We start from the raw sequence: 21,655 nt of genomic DNA, 5'->3' as shown, positions 1-21,655 counted from the left end.
TCCAGACCCGCCCGCCCATCCCTCCGTCATCTCTTCCCTCCTCCTGGCCATCCTCCTGTCCCATCCCCATTGTCTCCGCTCCCCAAGCTGGGATCCATCCCCCATCCCCCAGGGCTCCCGCTTCTCCATCCGCCCTGGTTCTGTTCTCCTCCCGTCCCCGGGGGCTCCTCCCTCCTCCCCCTCTCCTCTCCCCTCCCCTTCCCACTCCCCCATCCCTCCCCTTTCCCTCCTCTTTCCCAGCCGCCGCCGTGTGTGGGAATGATGTGCGCATTGGAGAGCCCAACTTGTCCACGCGCCCGCAGGCTTCCACCTCTTTATTATTAAAGAACCCAAACAATACAACAATTAAACACCCCTCTCCCCACCCCCTGGACCAGAGCCTCCGGAGGGGCCAGGGTCTCTGATTCCCCCCCCCCCCTCATTTGGCCTTTCTTTGGGACCCAGAGAGCTTTTTCGGGCTTGGGGGCTCTTTTCCAAAAAAATCAATTCTGTTCATGGGAAGATGATGGACTGAACATCTCGGCACTATGGAGACGCCCGCCTTGCTGAGCATCTTGTGCTGCTGGGTCTTCTGCCTCCGAGCAGGTGAGAGGTGGCCTGGGGAGGGACGCAAGCCACAGGGCTGGGGGAGCATGGAGAGGGTGGAAACCCAGCTGGTGCTGGACTGGGCTGGGCTGGGCACCCGTGGCAGGCAGGACGGGGTGAGTTTGATTCTTGGTTTGGAGAAATAATAATAATGATGGAATTTGTCAAGCATTTACTATGTGCCAAGCACTGTTTTAAGCGCTACGAGGAAATCAGGTTGTCCCACATGGGGCTCCCAGGCTTAATCCCCATTTTCCAGATGAGCCCAGAGAAGTGAAGTGACTTGCCCAAGTCACACAGCAGACAAGTGGCGGGGCCGGGATTAGAACCCACGTCCTCTGACTCCCAAGGCCGGGCTCCTTAGACTAAGCCAGAAGTGTGGAGGTTCCCTAATGGGTCTTCTCCGGGGTGCAGGGGGATGGCTTAGAAAGTAGGTCAGGGAAAAAGGACCGGGCCCTAGCTCGCCCATCTGCATCCCGCTTGCCAGCTTTTTGCAACCCCACTGTCCAGCATGGGTAGGGCAGGTGCTGGGATGGGGCGTCATCCCTCAGAGTCGAACATCTCTGGAAAGATGACCCCGAGTCACTGGGACACTTTTTGATTTGTTTTTCTTTTTTCCTTTTCCCAGTTTCGGGGTTCGGGGTGGATCCCTCCTTGCAGATCGATGTGTTGACGGAATTACAGGTTGGGGAGTCCACGCCGGGGGTCCGCCAGGTCTCGGGGCTGCACAATGGGAGCAAAGCGTTTCTCTTCCAAGGTAAGGAGGGAGGGAAGGTCAGAGGTCAAGGGGGTCCATCGCTCCCCAGAGGACCTGGCCCACACTCGCCGCCGGACGGTGACCCAACTTTGCCATCCTCTTGCTCTGCGGCCTCCCTTCCCCGAGCTGTGGCTCACGGGGGCCATTTGAGTCCACATCCTGAATGCCCTCTCTTGTGGTCAGCTGTCATGTCCCCTCCTCCCTCTCTCTCCCCGGTTTGGATGGATAGATCCCTAATTAACGTTCAGCGGGCGCTCCGGGCAGATGGGAGATGGAAAAGTCTGCAGGGACAATGGATTATAATACGGATGGCACGGGTGCAGTTTGGAGGCAACATTAGCTGCATTTTTAGTTGTGAAATTAGGCTCTGAAAGTTAGTGAAATCATCATCACCGTCATAATCATAATAATTATGGTATCGGTTAAGTACTCATTGTGTGCCAAGCACTGTTCTAAGCTCTGGGGTAGATACAAAGGTAATCAGGTTGCCCCACGTGGGGCTCACAGTCTTTATCCCCATTTTACAGATGAGGTAACTGAGGCATAGAGCAGTTGAGTGGCTTGCCCAAGGTCACACAGCAGACAAGTGGCAGATCTGGAAAATCGTGTGCTTTTGGAATAGAGCCTGCCTGCGGAAAAGGAATTACTCCATTAATGCGGACAGTTGAAAACAAAAAAATGCATGACTTTACTTATCTTTTATTTACTGTGCGGGGGACAGAATTCATTTCCCCTTGTCAGCATGTGAAAGGAAGCAGGGCTATTCCTGTGAGACCTACTTTTAAAATATATCGCCACATTGATTCTAATATATGAATAAACCTGTGTATCCTAATGACTTCTTAGAAGGTAAAAAGGCATCTTCTTGGGTGGAACTCGATGTCACTGGGCTCCTGGCTTGCACCTGTGTCTTCAAATTAATTGCGCATTTTAAGATTTTAAATATTGCACACACGGGGAATAAATTCAGAGTGGTAAAGCCTCTGTCTTGATTTAAAGGCTATTGTTGATTGCCTGGATAGGATTAAAGTAGGTCTCTTAGCAGAAAGATGCCTCGGAAAGGGCTTTTTAAAGTCCAACTCACTAAGACCAGCGAAACTGGCTGAACCTGTGAAGTAAGAGGAGAGGCCAGGAGAGAAATGGAGTCTATTTGAATTCAACTTGACTCACCAGACCATCGCTGGCATTTTAGAAGCTGTGATTCTTCCTTTAAATATTTTTGGCGCATCAGGCGTAAGGCAGCTCTTAATACAGGGTAAGCCGTTGCAAATGTCAAACATACCTGTTATGATATTACAGATCCAATTCATCATCAGGAAAGTGGCCCGGCCTCGCAGTGTGGAAGATGGAAAGGGTTTCTGAAGTGGTGGCCGTTTTCTGATTTAGCCAGCATGTGTCGCCATGGTCGGTAACACTGAGAAGCAGAGATTAGAGAGAAGGCTGGGGACATGTGCTGCATCTAATTAGAAACAGGCTCATTGTTGAAAGATTTTCCACACATGGGTATCCTATCATTTCCCTTATTCACTCACTTCATAGCTCTTCCTACTAAGATGAACTGCGCAGACTTTCTAAGACTATTTCACTTTGTGTGCATAGCCTAAGGATTTTTTTAAAGTTAGCAATTGAATATATTTATATATATTCTTTCAAAAGCTTACTGGCGATTCTTGGTGATTAGGGTCTCCAGATTCCCTGTTTTGCCACTGATTCTTAATCTCTTAATGCCCATTTTAACTTGGGGACTTCAAATTGCAAAGGTTTCTGCCAAAATTGAAGTTCAGAGTGGTCTAATGCCGTTCACCTGCGTGCTCAGACATTTACCTGTTATGGATGCTTTCCTCAGGTTTTCTGAAGAGCTCCAACTAGTGTAAGTTCAAGTGAATCTTGTTAAATAATAATAATTATTATTATGGTATTTAATCGCTTACTATGTACCAACCACTGTTCTAAGCGCTGGGGTAGATACAAGATCATCAGGTTGTCCCACACGGGGCTCACAGTCTTAATCCCCATTTTACAGATGAGGTAACTGAGGCACAGAGAAGTTAAGTGACTTGCCCAAAGTCACACAGCTGATGTGGCAGAACGTTTGATTACTCTTTTAAAAGTGACTCCAAACATCCTTCAGCTCTTAACCCTTTTTCTTGCTCGGACTTCATTTTGATCTCAAGCACAAAAAGGGAATCTCTGTCCATAATATTCAAACTTTCCTTTTTCTAAGGTTTTTTTTCCCACTCTAGGAACTTCACCACGAACTCAAAACTCATGTCTCATTTTAAAATTACTGTTGTTAACTATGTAGCATAGTTTTTCTTTAAGAGACACAGGGCTCTTGCCCCTTGAATTACAACTTTGGCTTTCCCTGTAAAATGCTGACATTATCTGCTTGCATATGAGGGTTGTTGAAGTTGTTGCTTAGAAGTCCATTTGGATCCCTCCTCTCAAGCCAGAATTAGGAGTTATAATGGACTACTCTTTCCTATATTTTAGATTCTGTTCAAGGAGGTAGGGTGTGTGTAGCAGGTGGTTTGGTATGTATTATGAAAATAGTACTCCTGAAAGAGTTGCACCACATTTTTTTAAATCTATTGATTTGGAGAGATTCTTTGGAAATTCACATAAAATCTATTTGATCTTTTAGTAAGATCCTGCTCTTATTATTTGAAAGAGAGATGCCAAGCTGTGGGTTGCCCCAGCGATAGTGAATCAATCTTTTTTTAGCCTTTTAGGCTTGAATAGTGACAAGATCAAGTACCTGGACAATTCACTTTTTAAGAGTAATTTTTCTACAGTACTTGCTGTAACCGATTTTTTTTTTAACCCTCATGGTTATAGGAATTTGTAAGACTGCAATTATGGTTCCTTCCAGTCACTTTAGTGGTTTAGGAAATTGATTCTTACACTGGATGTTTTGTTTTTCAAAATTGGAATTATTTGATGACAAAAAACTAACCATGAAACTACATTTTTAAATAATTCTTCACGTTTTTTGTACAGATAGCTACCAGGAAATAAAATATTTTCAAAGTTTAAATTTTATTTGAAACTTCTGAGGAAAGTTAAATTATTTAGCAGGATGTCATGAGAAATGTCAATCAATTATACAGTCTGACTCTTGATATATAGGGTACTGGTGCTGGAAACAATTATTTTTAGTGGAAAATAGTATTGAGTAAATATTAATAGTCTTGTTAGAAATGGTAATGCTTTGCGTGTCGTTACTTTTTAAAAATATAATTCACAATCACAAAAAATTATTTTTTTGTTGAAAACTAGAATCCAGATACAGAAAAAAAAATCTATGTAAATAAAAAAGGACTGGACTGAAAAATTTCTACCAAAGAAATGATGGAAACCTTAGAAAAAGGGCTGTTAAAATAGCAAATGAAAATAGTTTTACCATGCCTGAATATTTTCTTAGATGTCTGTTTCTGATGTGTTTGACAGTTAAAATGATGTGGGGAGCAATAGCAGAAATACTGTTTCTGGGTATTATAATTAATAACACTGTTGTTAAAAATAATAATGATACCAATATTTGTTTAGCTTTTTACTCTGTACTGAACACCATACACTGTGAGAGATACAATAATAATCATAATAATGATAATAATAATAGTATTTGTTAAGCACTTACTATGTGTCAAGCACTGTTCTAAGCACTGGGGTAGATACAAGCAGCGTGGCTCAGTGGAAAGAGCACGGGCTTGGGAGTCAGAGGTCATGGGTTCGAATCCCGGCTCTGCCATTTGTCAGCTGTGCGACTATGGACGTCGCCTAACTTCTCTGTGCCTCAGTTTCCTCATCTGTAAAATGGGGATTAAGATTGTGAGTCCCACATGGGACAACCTGATCACCTTGTATCCCCCCAGTGCTTAAAACAGTGCTTTGCACATAGTAAGCTCTTAACAAATACCAACATTGTTATTATTATTATTATTACAAGGCAATCAGGTTGTCCCACGTGGGGCTCACAGTCTTATTCCCCATTTTACAGATGAGGGAACTGAGGCACAGAGAAGTTAAGTGACTTGCCCAAGGTCACACAGCAGACAAGTGGCAGAGGTGGGATTAGAACTCACGACTTCTGTCTCCCAAGCCCATGCTCTTTCCACTAAGCCATGCTGCTAATCAAGTCAGTCAATCTCTGTCCCACATAACGCTCACCGTCTAAGGGGAAGAGAGATTTTTAGTGATGAGAAAATTCAGGCTCAGAGAAGGGAATTGACACATCACTACCTCTTTCTGAATTCTACCCCTCCCATGCCTGAGCTTTTCAGGCTCCTGCTGTGACCTTACCTCTTCCTAACTTTGTTAGGGAAAAGACCTTTACCTCCAAAGCCCTGAAACATCTTGTACCTAGGAAGTCACTTCAAAACCAATTTCAAAAACTCAACATCAGGCTATGCCCTCATGCTTTTTTTCTATTAGTGTTCAGTTCCAAATATGAGACCATAATGTTATTTATAATGGTGCATATCAGCAACTTTATAAATTGTTTTAGGATAGTTGTGTCTAAAATTCCCAAACCCTTCATCATGCAGCTGCCTTAAATAACGATTTGGTAGCTAGGAGCTTCTTTCCTCTAGAGAAGGACAAAGGGAAAAAGAAGAGTTGAGGTCTTTTTGATCTCATTCATTTATTCAGTCGTATTTATTGAGTACTTACTGTGTGCAGAGCACAGTACTAAGATCTCATGTAGACATACTTTTAATAGAAATTGAATGAGGTTTCCAGGGAAAATCATTTCCACTAAAACTACTGTTGTGAGTCTTTTTAATATTTTTCTCCCTCCTTTATGGTACATCTAGGCACTTGGGTCCACACTTCCTAAGCGCACTGATACTCACTCCACCCCAACACTCCCATCACATTTATGCACAGATCCTTATACTCTGTTGTTTCCCTCCCTAATAATACTGTAAATGCCATATAATGATAATATATAATGATATTAAATATTAATGGTAACATCTGCCTGTTACTGTCAGTGGTCAGTAATAAGATTTTCCTGAGTCCATAGTCTCCCATATGGGATCAAATAAATCAGACCACACTTTCCCCAGAGTTGAATACAGTACATGCTCAATGAATACCACTGATTGATTGATTGGTATGGACAGATATACAGATTGCTTAACATAGATCAAAAAACATTTTGGCCATTCAAAGTGTGAACTAAAAAGTTTCAGACTCAAGATAATTTGTCTTGACTGTGAGCCCACTGTTGAGTAGGAACTGTCTCTATAAGTTGCCAACTTGTACTTCCCAAGTGCTTAGTACAGTGTTCTGCACACAGTAAGCGCTCAATAAATATGATTGATTGATTGATTGAATGAATGTCTATTTCCTTCCAAAGCAACAGACCACAGCTCTGTCTACCTTCAATGCTCCCCTGAAATCATATCTCATCCAGAAGGCCTTTTGTGATAAATTTCTACTCTCCCCCAGTTATGTGCCCCTAACTTCCATATCAATCAATTCATTGATCAATCATATTTATTCATTCATTCAGTCATATTCATTGAGTACTTTGTGCAGAGCACTGTACTAAGCGCTTGGAAAGTACAGTACAGCAATAAAGAGAGACAATCCCTGCCCACAATGGGCATATAGTCTAGAAGGGGGTAGATTTATTGAGCACTTACCATGTGCAGAGCACTCTACTATGCTTGGGAGCGTGCAGTAAAGCAGAGTTAGGTAGACATGTTCCCTGCTCACACTCAGCTTACTAAATGCATCAGGCCCTTCTATAACACCTGAGCACTTTCACAACCTCTCACTGCATTTTTGCACATACCATTCAATCAATTCATTCATTCATTCAATCGTATTTATTGAGCGCAAAATGCTTACTGTGTGTAGAGCACTGTACTTCACAATACAATAAAGTCTGTAGACACAATCCCTGTATCTCTGTCCACGTGGAGCTTACAATCTAGAGGAAAAGCTTACTTTACATGTGGCATAACATAAACACTAATTCATATATATATATATGTATAAATATCTCCACTTTTCTTTTTCTGTTTATTGTTTTAGTGTACGTTATTTTCCTGTATTTTTATTATTTTATTGTCTATTTTCCTAGCTAGACTGCAAGGTCTGTGAGAGCAGAGATCATATATACCAATTCTAAACCAACCTCTTCACTCTGCCTCATTTTTGTTTTGTTACTCTTGTTTACAGTCCATTTACCCCTAGAACTCTCTCCCCTTTCAAATCTGGGAGTCCATTTCTCTCCCCCATCTTCAAAACCCTTCTGAAATCACATTGCTTCCAGGAAAAGTTGATTTCTAATCTCCCCAGACTAGCTCATCACCATCATCATCATCATCATCATCATCATCACTAGCGTTTATTGAGTGCTTGCCATGTGCAGAGCACTGTACTATTCATTCATTCATTCAATCATATTTATTGAGCACTTATTATGTGCAGAGCACTGTACTAAGTGCTTGGGAAGTACAAGTTGGCAACATATAGAGATGGTCCCTACCCAACAGTGGGCTCACAGTCTAGAAGGGGGAGACAGACAACAAAACAAAACATACTAACAAAATAAAATAAAAAGAATAGTAAATATGTACAAGTAAAATAAATAAAGTAATAAATATGTACAAAGATACATACAGGTGCTGTGGGGAGGGGGAAGGAGGTAAGGTGGGGGGATGGGGAGTGGGAGGAGGGGGAGAGGAAGGAGGGGCTCAGTCTGGGAAGGCTTCTTGGAGGAGGTGAGCTCTCAGTACGTCTTTGAAGGGAGGAAGAGAGCTAGCTTGGCAGATGTACTGAGGGAGGGCATTCTGGGCCAGGGGGAGGACGTGGGCTGGGGGTCGACGGTGGGACAGGTGAGAACGAGGCACGGTGAGGAGGTTAGTGGCAGAGGAGCAGAGGGTACGGGCTGGGCTGCAGAAGGAGAGAAGGGAGGTGAGGTAGGAGAGGGCGAGGTGATGGAGAGCCTTGAAGCCGAGAGTGAGGATTTTCTGCCTGATGCGTAGGTTGATTGGTAGCAACTGGATATTTTTGAGGAGGGGAGTAACATGCCCAGAGCGTTTCTGCACAAAGACAATCCGGACAGCAGAATGAAGTATAGATTGAAGTGGGGAGAGACACGAGGATGGGAGATCAGAGAGAAGGCTGATGCAGTAGTCCAGACGGGATAGGATGAGAGCTTGAACGAAAAGGGTAGCGGTATGGATGGAGAGGAAAGGGCGGATCTTGGTGATGTTGTGGAGGTGAGACCGGCAGTTTTTGGTGATGGATTGGATATGAGGGGTGAACGAGAGAGCAGAGTCGAGGATAACACCAAGGTTGCGGGCTTGTGAGACGGGAAGGATGGTAGTGCCGTTAACAGTGATGGGAAAGTCAGGGAGAGGGCAGGGTTTGGGAGGGAAGACAAGGAGTTCAGTCCTTGGGACTGAATCACCTGGAGAATCACTTGGGAGAATACAACAGAGTTGGTAGACATGTTCCCTTCCAGCAATGAGCTTACAGCTCCCTATTCTGCCACTTCAACACTTCTGCGTCACCTAAAATTTTGGGCCTTAATTCCTCCTAATGCAGTAAGTGCATTTAGGTTTACTCTATTTCTTCACCTTACTTATAATGTCTTTTAGTATCTGATTACTTTTGGATTGTAAACTCCTTGAGGGCAGGGATTACATCTACCAACTCTGTTGTACTCTCCCGTGTGCTTAATGCAGTGTTCTGCACTATCTTACGTCCCTGATTTCCTACTAAAACCCACCACTTCACTCCTCTAATGGCAACCTACTCACTGTACTTCGATCTCATCAATCTTGCCGCTGACCTCGCTCCCATGTCCTGCCTCTGTCTGAAACCCTTTCCCTCTTCTTTTCCAACAGAAGATCACTCTCCCCACCTTCAAAGCCTTACTGAAAACACATCTCCATCAAGAGGACTTCCCCAACTAAGCCTTTATTTCCTCTTCTCCCATTCCCTACTGAGCCACCCTTGCACTTTGATTTGCACCCTTTATTCACCCCTCCCTCAACACTTCAGTACATATGTGTTATTTATTTCTTTATATTAATGTCAGTATCCCCCTCTAGACTGCGAACTCATTGAGAACAGCGTGGCTCAGTGGAAAAACCACGGGCTTTGTAGTCAGAGGTCATGGGTTCAAATCCTGGCTCTGCCAATTGTCACCTGTGTGACTTTGGGCAAGTCACTTAACTTCTCTGTGCCTCAGTTACCTCATCTGTAAAATGGGGATTAAGACTGTGAGCACCCCTGTGGGACAACCTGATCACCTTGTAACCTCCCCAGAGCTTAGAACGGTGCTTTGCACATAGTAAGTACTTATTAAATGCCATTATTGTTATTATTATTATCATTATTATTATTATTGGCAGGGAATGTGTCTACCAACTATGTTATATTGTACTTTCCTAAATGCTTAGTACAGTGCTCTGCACACAGTCAGCACTCAATAAATATGATTAATGGATTGAATGATGGATCTAGGCACCTAAATCCAAACCCCCTCAGCATTTTGATACTCATTCATTCAATCAGTCATATTTATTGAGTGCTTACTGTGTGCAGAGCACTGTACTGTTTGGGAAGTCCAAGTTGGCAACATATAGAGATGGTCCCTACCCAACAGAGGGCTCACAGTCTAGAAGGGGGAGACAGAGAACAAAACAAAGCATATTAACAAAATAAAATAAATAGAATAAATATGTACAAATAAAATAAATAAATGAATAGAGTAATAATTACATACAAACATATATACATATATGCAGGTGCTGTGGGGAGGGGAAGGAGGTAAGGCGGCAGGGGGGATTCCACTTCCACAGCACTTTTGTACATACCCCCATACTCTGTGGTACCTCCTACCTGTAATTTATTGTAATAATAATAATAATAATAATGGCATTTATTAAGTGCTTACTATTTGCAAAACACTGTTCTAAGCGCTGGGGAGATTACAAGGTGATCAGGTTTTCCCACATTGGGCTCACAGTCTTCATCCCCATTTTTTTACAGATGAAGTAACAGAGACACAGAGATGTTAGTGACTTGCCCAAAGTCACACAGCTGATAAGTGGCAGGGACGGGATTTGAACCCATGACCTCTGACTCCGAAGCCCATGCTCTTTCCACTGAGCCACGCTGCTTTGGCCACCCTGGCTAGATTACAAGATCCTTGTAATTCTGAAATCCTCAGCACATAGAAAGTGCTCAATAAATATCATTGATTGATTGATTGGTCCTCGAGGACACTGAACCTCATATCATACTCTCCCAAGGGCATAATACAGTGTTTGCACAGAGGAAGTGCTCCATAAGTACCACAGGTTTATTGGTAGAGGATCACTGTGGTGCAATGGAAAGAATACTCCCAGTGGGAGTCAGGAAACCTGGGTTCTAATCCTACCTCCACCTCTTTCTTGCTTTGGGACCTTGGACAAATCACAAATCTTCTGGCTACTTGACTACCAATAAAAAATTACATACTCTCCATATTTGCTACTTCTCTCTCCCTCCCAAGCACAGTAAGTGCTCAATAAATACCGTTTATTACAATTATAATCATATTTATTAGAGCAGACACTTCTAAAGTTCCAGATGCTATTCAACTGCCAATGATATATCTGTGAAGAAGACAGTGGTCTCCCCTGGAACCAATTCAAAATGCCACATTGCCAGTCCAAATTAGCATGAAAATAGGGCGTTAAACAAGAGATGTGGTTTCTTATAAGAAATAACAGAAATCCCAGAGATCCAGATTTTCTATGTGGGCATATATGCATATTTAATAACTGAAGTGTTATCTTTCACATCCTATTCAGCACAAGATGTGCTACTCTTATAGCTCTGCTTTTCTCTAATGCTAAATAGAGAACAAACAACTGTTGGAATGGGCTTTGATCTCTCTATTCAAGTCAGACAAGGTAGTTCAAAGATTTTAGGGAAAAGGGAAGAGAAAAAGGAGGGAAGCCTTAGAGCCCTGGAAACTGGACAACCACAGAGTGTCAGTTTCAAGTGAGGGAGCATTGAAATAAATTATTGGCATTAAAATTCATTAGTGCTATCACAACAATAAGACTAGATAAGAATGTCTTTATAGGGAGAGGAGAAGTAATCCCTGTACTCATCCCCGCCTTTAATTCTATGTGCTAACCCTTTCTCCTCTCAGGGTCACACCAGGAGAGTTTCCAGTACTCTACCAGTCTTGACTACAGGAGAGAGAGTCAAACAGAGACATATCCATTCCATTCCTACCTTGGTCAGTGGCTAGCAAGTGGAAGGCAATCATCTATGAGAAGCATAGATGGAAGGCAATCATCAGTGAGAAGGAGCACGGCTTAGTGGAAAGAGCACGGGCTTTGGAGTCAGAGGTCATGGGTTCGAATCCCATCACCGCCACTTGTTGTGTGACTTTGGGCAAGTAACTTCACTTCTCTGGGCCTCAGTTCCCTCATCTGTAAAATGGGGATTAAGATTGTGAGCCCCACGTGGGACAACCTGTTAATCTTGTATCTACCCCAGTGCTTAGAGCAGTGCTTGGCACATAGTAAGCTTAAGAAATACTATTATTATTATTATTATTATTATTATCTACAAGTCAAAACTCACCCATGCTGGGCAGCAGTGGCATGGGACAGACTCATTCATTCATTCAATTATACTTATTGAGCGCTTACTCTGTACAGAGCACTACACTAAGCGCTTGGAAAGTACAAGTTGGCAGCATATAGAGACAGTCCCTACCCAACAACACGCTTACAGTCTAGAAGACAGTTTACAGTCTAGAAGTCAAAGGCAGAGACTTGTTTACTGCACAGAAGGAGGCATTGGTAAACCACTTCCATATTTTTACCAAGACAACTCTATGGACATACTACCAAAACGATTGTAGATGGAGGTGGAGCATTCTGGGAGAGATGTGTCCATGGCATTTCTATGGGTCAGACACGACTTGACAGCATAAGACAACAACAGCAAAACCCTTTCTATAATAACAATAATGATGACATTTATTAAGCGCTTACTATGTGCAAAGCACTGTTCTAAGTGCTGGTGAAGTTACGAGGTGATCAGGTTGTCCCACTGGGGGCTCACAGTCTTAATCCCCATTTTGCAGATGAGGTAACTGAGGCACAGAGAAGTTAAGTGACTTGCCCAAAGTCACACAGCTGGCACTTGGTGGTGCTGGGATTTGAACCCATGACCTCTGACTCCAAAGCCTGTGCTCTTTCCACTGAGCCACGCTGCTTTACCTTTCTTCTTGCTCATCAATGCATATCCCTTTAGAATGTAAACTCCTTGAGGGCAGTAAACATGTGAATTATAGACTACTTTTCTTCGCCTTCAAGGCTTTTTCCTGCTGTTTCCCATTGGACATCTCTTCTCACACCTCTACATTCATTTCTATCAATTCAGTTTTCTGTAGTGCGTAGGTCCCTGGCTATGACTAAGAAGGCCCAGATGACTTTTCTTTTAATAGTATTTTTTAAGCTCTTACTATGTGCCCAGCACTAGTATTACTAAGTGCTGGGGTTGATACTAGCTAATCAGGTTGGACACAGTCCATGTCCCACATGGGACTCATCGTGTGAATCCCTGTTTTACTGATGAGGTAACTAAGGCACAGAGAAGTTACATGATTTGCCCAACATCACACAGCAGACAACAGGCAGATCCCGTATTAAAACACAAGTCCCCTGACTCCAGGCCCCAGCTGATTCCACTAGGTCATGCTACTTCTTAGTGGATGATATTGACCCAGTAGATACTCATTTACTCTTAATTGGTAGTGACAGGGCCTATCATTGTTTTTCCTATTTCTGGTTACAGATGTCTGGTTCAGACCTTTGATTATCCTGGTGGAGTGTTAAATCACGACAATAAATTTAAATCGATTAAGGACACGTGAACGTTTTCATTGGGAGAGAAGCAGTGTGGCTCAGTGGAAAGAGGAGGCCTTCCCAGATTGAGCCCCCTCCTTCCTCTCCCCCTCCCCATCCCCTCCATCTTACCTCCTTCCCCTCCCCACAGCACCTTTATATATGTATATATGTTTGTACGTATTTATTACTCTATTTTATTTGTACATATTTATTCTATTTATTTTATTTTGTTAATATGTTTTGTTTTGTGATCTACACTCACTCCCTTGGTGACCTCATTCGCTCCCATGGCTTCAACTATCATCTCTATGCTGATGACACCCAAATCTACATCTCTGCCCCTGCTCTCTCCCCCTCCCTCCAGGCTCCCATCTCCTCCTGCCCTCAGGACATTTCCATCTGGATGTCTGCACGCCACCTAAAACTCAACATTTCCAAGACTGAACTCCTTGTCTTCCCTCCCAAACCCTGCCCTCTCCCTGACTTTCCCATCACTGTTGATGGCACTACCATCCTTCCCATCTCACAAGCCCGCAAACTTGGTGTCATCCTCGACTCCGATCCCTCGTTCACCCCTCACATCCAAGCCGTCACCAAAACCTGCTGATCTCATCTCCGCAACATTGCCAAGATCCACCCTTTCCTCTCCATCCAAATTGCTACCCTGCTCTTTCAAGCTCTCATCCTGTCCCATCTGGACTACTGTATCAGCCTCCTCTCTGATCTCCCATCCTCTTGTCTCTCCCCACTTCAATCCATACTTCACGCCGCTGCCCGGATTGTCTTTGTCCAGAAACACTCTGGGCATGTTACTCCCCTCCTCAAAAATCTCCAGTGGCTACCAATCAACCTGCTCATCAGGCAGAAACTCCTCACCCTGGGCTTCAAGGCTGTCCATCACCTCGCCCCCTCCTACCTCACCTCCCTTCTCTCCTTCTCCAGCCCAGCCCTCACCCTCCACTCCTCTGCTGCTAATCTCCTCATTGTGCCTCGTTCTCGCTTATCCTGCCGTCGACCCCCGGCCCACATCATCCCCCGGGCCTGGAATGCCCTCCCTCCCAACATCCGCCAAGCTATCCCTCTTCCTCCCTTCAAGGCCCTACTGAGAGCTCACCTCCTCCAGGAGGCCTTCCCACACTGAGCCCCATCCTTCCTTTCCCCCTCTTTCCCCTCTCCATCCCCCCCGCCTTACCTCCTTCCCTTCCCCCCAGCACCTGTATATATGTATATATGTTTGTACGCATTTATTACTCTATTTATTTATTTATTTTACTTGTACATATCTATTCTATTTATTTTATTTTGTTAATATGTTTGGTTTTGTTCTCTGTCTCCCCCTTCTAGACTGTGAGCCCACTGTTGGGTAGGGACCGTCTCTATATGTTGCCATCTTGTACTTCCCAAGTGCTTAGTACAGTGCTCTGCACACAGTAAGCACTCAATAAATATGAGTGATTGATTGATTGATTGATTAATTGTTCTCTGTCTCCCCCTTCTAAACTGTGAGCCCACTGTTGGGTAGGGACCGTCTCTATATGTTGCCAACTTGTACTTCCCAAGCACTTAGTACAGTGCTCTTCACACAGTAAGCGCTCAATAAATACAACTGAAAGAATGAATGAATGAAAGAGCCCCGGCTTGGGAGTCAGAGGTTGTGGGTTCTAATCCCAGCTCTGCCACTTGTCAGCTGTGTGATCTTGGGCAAGTCACTTAACTTCTCTGTGCCTTACTGACCTCATCTGTAAAATGGGGGTTAAGACTGTGAGCCCCGTGTGGAACAACCTGATTACGTTGTATTCCCCCAGTGCTTAGACCAGTGCTTGGCACATAGTAAGCACTTAACAGATGCTATTATTATTATTATTATTATTATTATCATTGTTATTGGGGTTTTGTTTGTGACTATGCTTGAAAGAAAGCAGAGATTTACCTGGAGACTGACAGATTGTAAGTCAGCTCAAAGAAATGGTGCTTACAGTTATCAGTGGGGTGAACAAAAATAAAGTTTCTCAGTAGCTTTATACTAAACTTGGATGAACTTGCAAGTTCCCATGCAGACAGTTGGTCTTGTTTGGAAGTAGAGGAATATTGATCATTAGTATCGTTTACTCAATTTCTGGCCCATTTCAACCCAGGTTTTCTGATTCCCAGGCCTATGCTCTTTCCACCAGGACACACTGCTTCCCTTTCAAACATCTCTCCTCATTTCCCTGGCCAAAGAGGCTATGTCAGCACTTCGCCTGGATCAAATGGGACTTTTGAGGGGGGCCTTTCCAGGGACATTTAAGGAGGCATGAGGGATTTGGGGGAGTACATTGTCAGCTGAAAACCTGCTCGGTTTGCAAGTTAGGGACTGGGCTGATAATGGTGGTAAGAGACAGGATGAGAGGCCGATCTCCTTGGGTGGCTGGGCAGACAGTGGTAAGACAAGGTGTTGGAGTAGTAGTAGCTGGAGAAGTAGCATGGATAAAGAACAGTTCTAGGAGACAGAAGGACCTGGGTTCTAATCCCAGCTCTGACACCTGCCTGTTGTGTGACCTTGGATGGGTCACTTCACTTCTCTGGGCCTCAGTTACCTCATCTGTCAAATGGGGATTAAGACTTTGCGCCCCATGTGGAACAGGGACTGTGACCAACCTGATCACTTTTTTCCTACCCTAGGGCTTAGAACAGCCCCTGGCATGTAGTAAGCGCTTAATAAATACCACAACTATTATTATTACTATTCTTAGAGGAAACAAACCATCATGGTTGCTGTCACCGCCTGAACCTCCTCCTTCCAAGTTGCAACTTCTGATAATGCTTTCCTTTTGTGTGGTTTTCCAGGGGAATACAAGAGTGGTACATAGTGTTTAAAGGGTTCATAAATGGGACTAGCATACAAGTATCGTTATTTACTGAGCACCTGCTGTATATTGTGTGCTGAACTAAGTGCTCAGAAATGTACAAGACAAAGAAGTGACATGTTCCTGCCTGCAAGGAGTTGTAAACTCTGAGCTAACAACTCTATTATACTCTCCATTTCATTAATTCAATCATATTTATTGAGTTCTTACTGTGTGCAGAACGCTATACTAAGTGTTTGGGAGGTACAAATCAGCAACATATAGAGACGGTCCCAACCCAACAATGGGCAAAGTGCTTAGTACAGTGCTCTGCATACAGTATGCACTCAATAAATACCACTGGTTGATTTTTTTTTTTAATGGTATTTGTTAAGCACTTACTATGTGCCCGGAAGCACTGGGGTAGATACAAGCTAATCAGGTTGGATACAATCCCTGTCCACAGCAGACTGGTGATGGGGCAGGGATTAGAAACCAGATCCTTCCAACTCCCAGGCTCTGTCCATTAGGCCAAGCTGCTTCTCTGATTCTACTCGGGCTTTTGGTGATGTGATGGTATTTGTTAAGCGTTTACTATGCGCCAGGCACTGTTCTGAGTGTAGGGGTAGATAGAAGTTGATCAGGTTGGACACAACCCCAGTCCCACATGGGGCTCCCAATCCTAATCCCCATTTTACAGATGAGGTAACTGAGGTCCAGAGAAGTGGCAGAGCCGGGATTAGAACCCAGGTTCTTCTGACTGCCAGCTGTGCCAGAAGGGACTGCCAGGCCCATCCTCTATCGACTAAATCACCATGACCACATGTGGTTTTGAACTGTTTTTGAAAGTTATGAGTTCAGGATTTGCTGGTGGGAGCCCAGTGCTGCCCCCTCCCCCAACCCCCATCACTATGAGGGAATGGTCCCTTAGCAGGTAACTTTGTGAGAATGGCAGTGGGCAAGGGGAAGCTCAGTGGAAAGAGCCCGGGCTTTGGAGTCAGAGGTCATGGGTTCGAATCCCCGCTCCGCCACTTGTCAGCTGTGTAACTTTGGGCAAGTCACTTAACTTCTCTGGGCCTCAGTTCCCTTATCTGTAAAATGGGGATTAAGACTGTGAGCCCCACGGAGGACAATCTGATGACCTTGCATCTCCCCCAGCACTTAGAACAGTGCTTGGCACATAGTAAGTGCTTAACAAATACTATTATTATTATTATGATCACCTCTGAGAATTAAGATTGCAGATCATCATCATCAATCGTATTGAGCGCTTACTGTGTGAAGAGCACTGTACTAAGCACTTGGGAAGTACAAATTGGCAACATATAGAGACAGTCCCTACCCAACAGTGGGCTCACAGTCTAAAAGGGGGAATAATAATAATGGCATTTGTTAAGTGCTTACTATGTGCAGAGCACTGTTCTAAGCGCTGGGGGGATATAAGGTGATCAAGTTGTCCCACGTGGGGCTCACAGTCTCAATCCCCATTTTACAGGTGAGGTAACAGGCTCAGAGAAATTAAGTGACTTGCCCAAGGTCACACAGCAGACATGTGGCAGAGTTGGGATCTATTTAGTTATTTATCCATTCATTTATATTAATGTCTGTCTCCCTCTCTAGTGTGTGAGCTTTTTGTGGACAAGAATGTGTCTGTGTGTTGTTATGTGGTACCCTCCCAAGCACTTAGTACAGAGGTTTGTATACAGTAAGTGCCTAATAAATATGAATGAATGAATGGATGGGAGGAACCATAAAATAGTGGCTTGATTTCTCTCCCTGAGAAGTAGAGAGCCTATCTTCTGCTGCAAACAAGTTGTGTTCCGCCAAGCCATCTCATAGTTGGATGCCCTGACTCCAGATCTCATCTCAGCTCCACTCTGAAGTGGAGATCATTTGGCTTGGCCTCTCTGCCCCTCCATCATCATATTCAAGGGGAAAGAGCAAATTCATTATCATTAGTCCCTACCTTTGCTTCTCTCTCTCTCTCTCTCTCTCTCTCTCTCTCTCTCTCTCTCTCTCTCTTCTTTCTTTACCCCTCACTCCTCTGTGTGTGTGTTTATTCCCCCTGCCCTTGGGTTTCTTTCACCTATACCTCCCCTCTGTTTATATTTCTCATCTCTGCAGCGCTCTCTTTTTCTCCCTCTCCTCTCATTTTCAGGTCTTAGATTTCCATTGTTCCATCTCTCTTCTCTTCTCTTCTCTTCTCTTCTCTTCTCTTCTCTTCTCTTCTCTTCTCTTCTCTTCTCTTCTCTTCTCTTCTCTTCTCTTCTCTTTTCTTCTCTCTTCTCTTCTCTTCTCTTCTCTTCTCTTCTCTTCTCTTCTCTTCTCTTCTCTTCTCTTCTCTTCTCTCTTCTCTTCTCTTCTCTTCTCTTCTCTTCTCTTCTCTTCTCTTCTCTTCTCTTCTCTTCTCTTCTCTTCTCTTCTCTTCTCTTCTCTTCTCTTCTCTTCCTGTGCTCTCGGTGCATTCATTCTTAATTGTGCCTTGAGCACTCTCTCCGGCTGTGGACTTTGGGCATGTCTCTGCCTTGTCTTTCTTTCTGGACATCTCTGACTGCTATCTCTGGGGTTGTCTCTGGCTGTGTTTCTTCTGTGTTTTTGTTATTCTGCTATGGAAGCCCCACCCTTGAAGATCCCACCTCCCCATGATGGAAATGAAAGTTTCCTACTGCAACCCAGAACTTTCATTTTTCTCCTCCAACACCAACCTACTCACTGTAATCTCGGTGTCATCTATCTGGTCACTGAACCTGACCCATGTCCTGACTCTGGCCTGCTTCTGTCCCTCTCCTTTCATATTTGACAGACCATCACTCTCCCCACCTTCAAAGCTTTATGGAAAGCATATCTCCTCCAAAAGGCCTTCCCCGGCTAAGCCCTCATTTCCCCTATTCCCTCTCTCATCTGTGTTGCTTTTGCATTTAGATTTGACCCCACTTTCTGCCCCTCAGTACTTATGTACATAACCATAATTCATTTCAACATTTGTCTCCCTCTAGAAAGCAAGCTTCCTGTGGGTAGGGAAGATATCTAAACAACGCTGTTCATTGTACTCTCCCAACTGCTTAGTGCCACAAGCATGGCTTAGTGGATAGAACATGGGCCTGGGAATCAGAAGGACTTGGGTTCTAATCCCAGCTCCACCACTGGTCTGCTGTGTGACCTTGGGCAATTCACTTCACTTCTCTGGGCCTCACTTACCTCATCTGTAACATGGAGATTAAGACTGTGAGCCCCACTGGGGACAGGGACCGTGTCAACCTGATTACTTGGTATCTACTCCAACACTTAGTGTCTGGCACAGAGTAAATGCTTAACAAATACCAATAAAAAGATACAGTTGATTGATTGATAGATTTAAAGAGGCAGGGGACATTTCCCAAGTCTTTAAGTCATTTGTGAAACCTCTTCCTAAAGGTAAAATGGCTTTTTATCCTGGGTTCCTGTAGCAAAGCAGATTACTGGGAAAAGTTGATCACGGCACTGTTAGACAACTATTTATCAAATGAACATTTAATCTACCTAATACAATTTTGAATAAGAGAAGCAGCATGGCTCAGTGGAAAGAGCCTGGGCTTTGGAGTCAGAGGTCATGGGTTCAAATCCCGACTCCACCAATTGTTAGCTGTGTGAATTTGGCCATGTCACTTAACTTCTCTTTGGCTCTGTTACCTCATCTGTAAAATGGGGATTAAGACTGTGAGCCCCCCGTGGGACAAACTGATCACCTTGTAACCACCCCAGCACTTAGAACAGTGCTTTGCACGTAATAAGTGCTTAATAAATGCCATTATTATTATCATTATTATTATTATTATTATCTGCAGCTGACACAATACTAGATATTTCAAATCCAGAAGTATTTCTTGTCTCCTGCATTTCCTGTCATTTATGGATTTCTCATCAGAGTTGCTAGCTTGGTCTCCAAAAACATTTCAGGATCTTCAAGAGAAGAAGTGAGAGAGAATGCCAAAACCAGCAAAACAGCTAAAGCCCTCTTGTGTAGCGACAAGGAGATGTCCATAACATCACACAAACACACACGTTGGCCCTTGGGGCATGGAGTGTAAAGTGATGTCACAGGCACCATTTTCTGGAAATATTTGCACTCTGCATGATCCTAGAGCATTTTCCAAAGAACCCCTGAACACCCCCCCCTACTTTTTCCAGGGCCTTCGTGTTGTGCCCCAGATCACTGTGAAGTCTGCTGCTGTGAAACTGTCAAAGTCATCGGGAGGTTTGGACTGAAAATGAAAGAATGACTTAAGTATTGGGTTCTGTACTGGGATAGGGTAGTAGAGACCAGCTGAAAACTGGGCTGTTCAGGATAATATCAATCAATCAATCAATCGTATTTATTGAGCTCTTACTGTGTGCAGAGCACTGTACTATGCGCTTGGGAAGTACAAGTTGGCAACATATAGAGAAAGTCCCTACCCAACAGTGGGCTCACAGTCTAGAAGGGGGAGACAGAGAACAAAACCAAACATATTAACAAAATAAAATAAATAGAATAGATATGTACAAGTAAAATAAATAAATAAATAGAGTAATAAATATGTACAAACATATATACAGGTGCTGTGGGGAAGAGAAGGAGGTAAGACGGGGGGGATGGAGGGGGACGAGGGGGAGAGGAAGGAGGGGCTCAGTCTGGGAAGGCCTCCTGGAGGAGGTGAGCTCTCAGTAGGGCCTTGAAGGGAGGAAGAGAGCTAGCTTGGCGGATGGGCAGAGGGAGGGCATTCCAGGCCCGGGGGATGACGTGGGCTGGGGGTCGATGGCGGGACAGGCGAGAACGAGGCACGGTGAGGAGATTAGCGGCAGAGGAGCAGAGGGTGCGGGTTGGGCTGTAGAAGGAGAGAAGGGAGGTGAGGTAGGAGGGGGCGAGGGGATGGACAGCCTTGAAGCCCAGGGTGAGGAGTAATATGAGAAAAAGGGCTCAGCTACCAACAGCCTTTGCCAATTTCACTGAAGTCTAGATAGAGGAGTCACTGCAGAGATGCAAATGGAAAATAATAATAATAATAATAATAATGGTATTTGTTAAGTGCTTACAATGTGCCAGGCACTGTTCTAAGAACTGGGGTAAATACAAGGTAATCAGATTATCCCACGTGGGGCTCACAGTCCTAATCCTCATTTTACAGATTAGTTAACTGAGGCACAGAGAAGTTAATTGGCTTGGCCAAGGTCACACAGCAGAAAAGTGGCCGAGCTGGGATTAGAACCCACGTCCTCTGACTCCCAAGCCCATGCTCTTTCCACTTAACCAAGCTGCTTCTAATGTGTTTATATTTAATAATATGACTGATAATACTTATAATAATTGTGGTATTGAGTGCATACTATGTGCCAGACACTATACTAAGCACTGGAGTGGATACAAATAAGTAGGGCTGGACATGGTCCCACATGGAGCTCATAGTCTTAATCCCAATTTTACAGATGAAGTAACTGAGGCCTAGAGGAGTGAAGTGGTTTGCCCAAGGTATTTCCCTATAAGGGTTGCCTTGCTGTGCCTTGCATGCTCAATCAGTGACTGGGTTTACTGATATTTGTCCCCAAGGGTCAAGGAAAGCTCCCTATAGGCAGAGAATGTGTCTACC

The 21,655-nt window shown here is 44.0% G+C and overlaps 1 protein-coding gene across 3 annotated transcripts in view; it reads left to right on the top strand.

Annotated features, from left to right (window-relative positions):
- The first annotated feature begins 400 nt into the window (after positions 1 to 400).
- The window catches only part of NELL2 (neural EGFL like 2), a 445,624-nt gene continuing 424,369 nt past the window's right edge, over positions 401 to 21,655 (top strand). For 2 of the 3 annotated variants that reach the window (XM_038740515.1, XM_038740525.1), the window contains exons 1-2: positions 401 to 585; positions 1,214 to 1,342. In XM_038740515.1, coding sequence (XP_038596443.1) covers positions 528 to 585; positions 1,214 to 1,342 — 187 coding nt within the window. In that variant the 5' untranslated portion in view covers positions 401 to 527. The remainder of the gene's footprint in view (positions 586 to 1,213; positions 1,343 to 21,655) is intronic. The other variant, XM_038740506.1, reaches the window with a different exon arrangement.

Source organism: Tachyglossus aculeatus, chromosome 2 (assembly GCF_015852505.1).
Source record: "Tachyglossus aculeatus isolate mTacAcu1 chromosome 2, mTacAcu1.pri, whole genome shotgun sequence".
NCBI lineage: Eukaryota > Metazoa > Chordata > Mammalia > Monotremata > Tachyglossidae > Tachyglossus > Tachyglossus aculeatus.
This window is presented reverse-complemented; position numbering and strand designations above follow the sequence as displayed.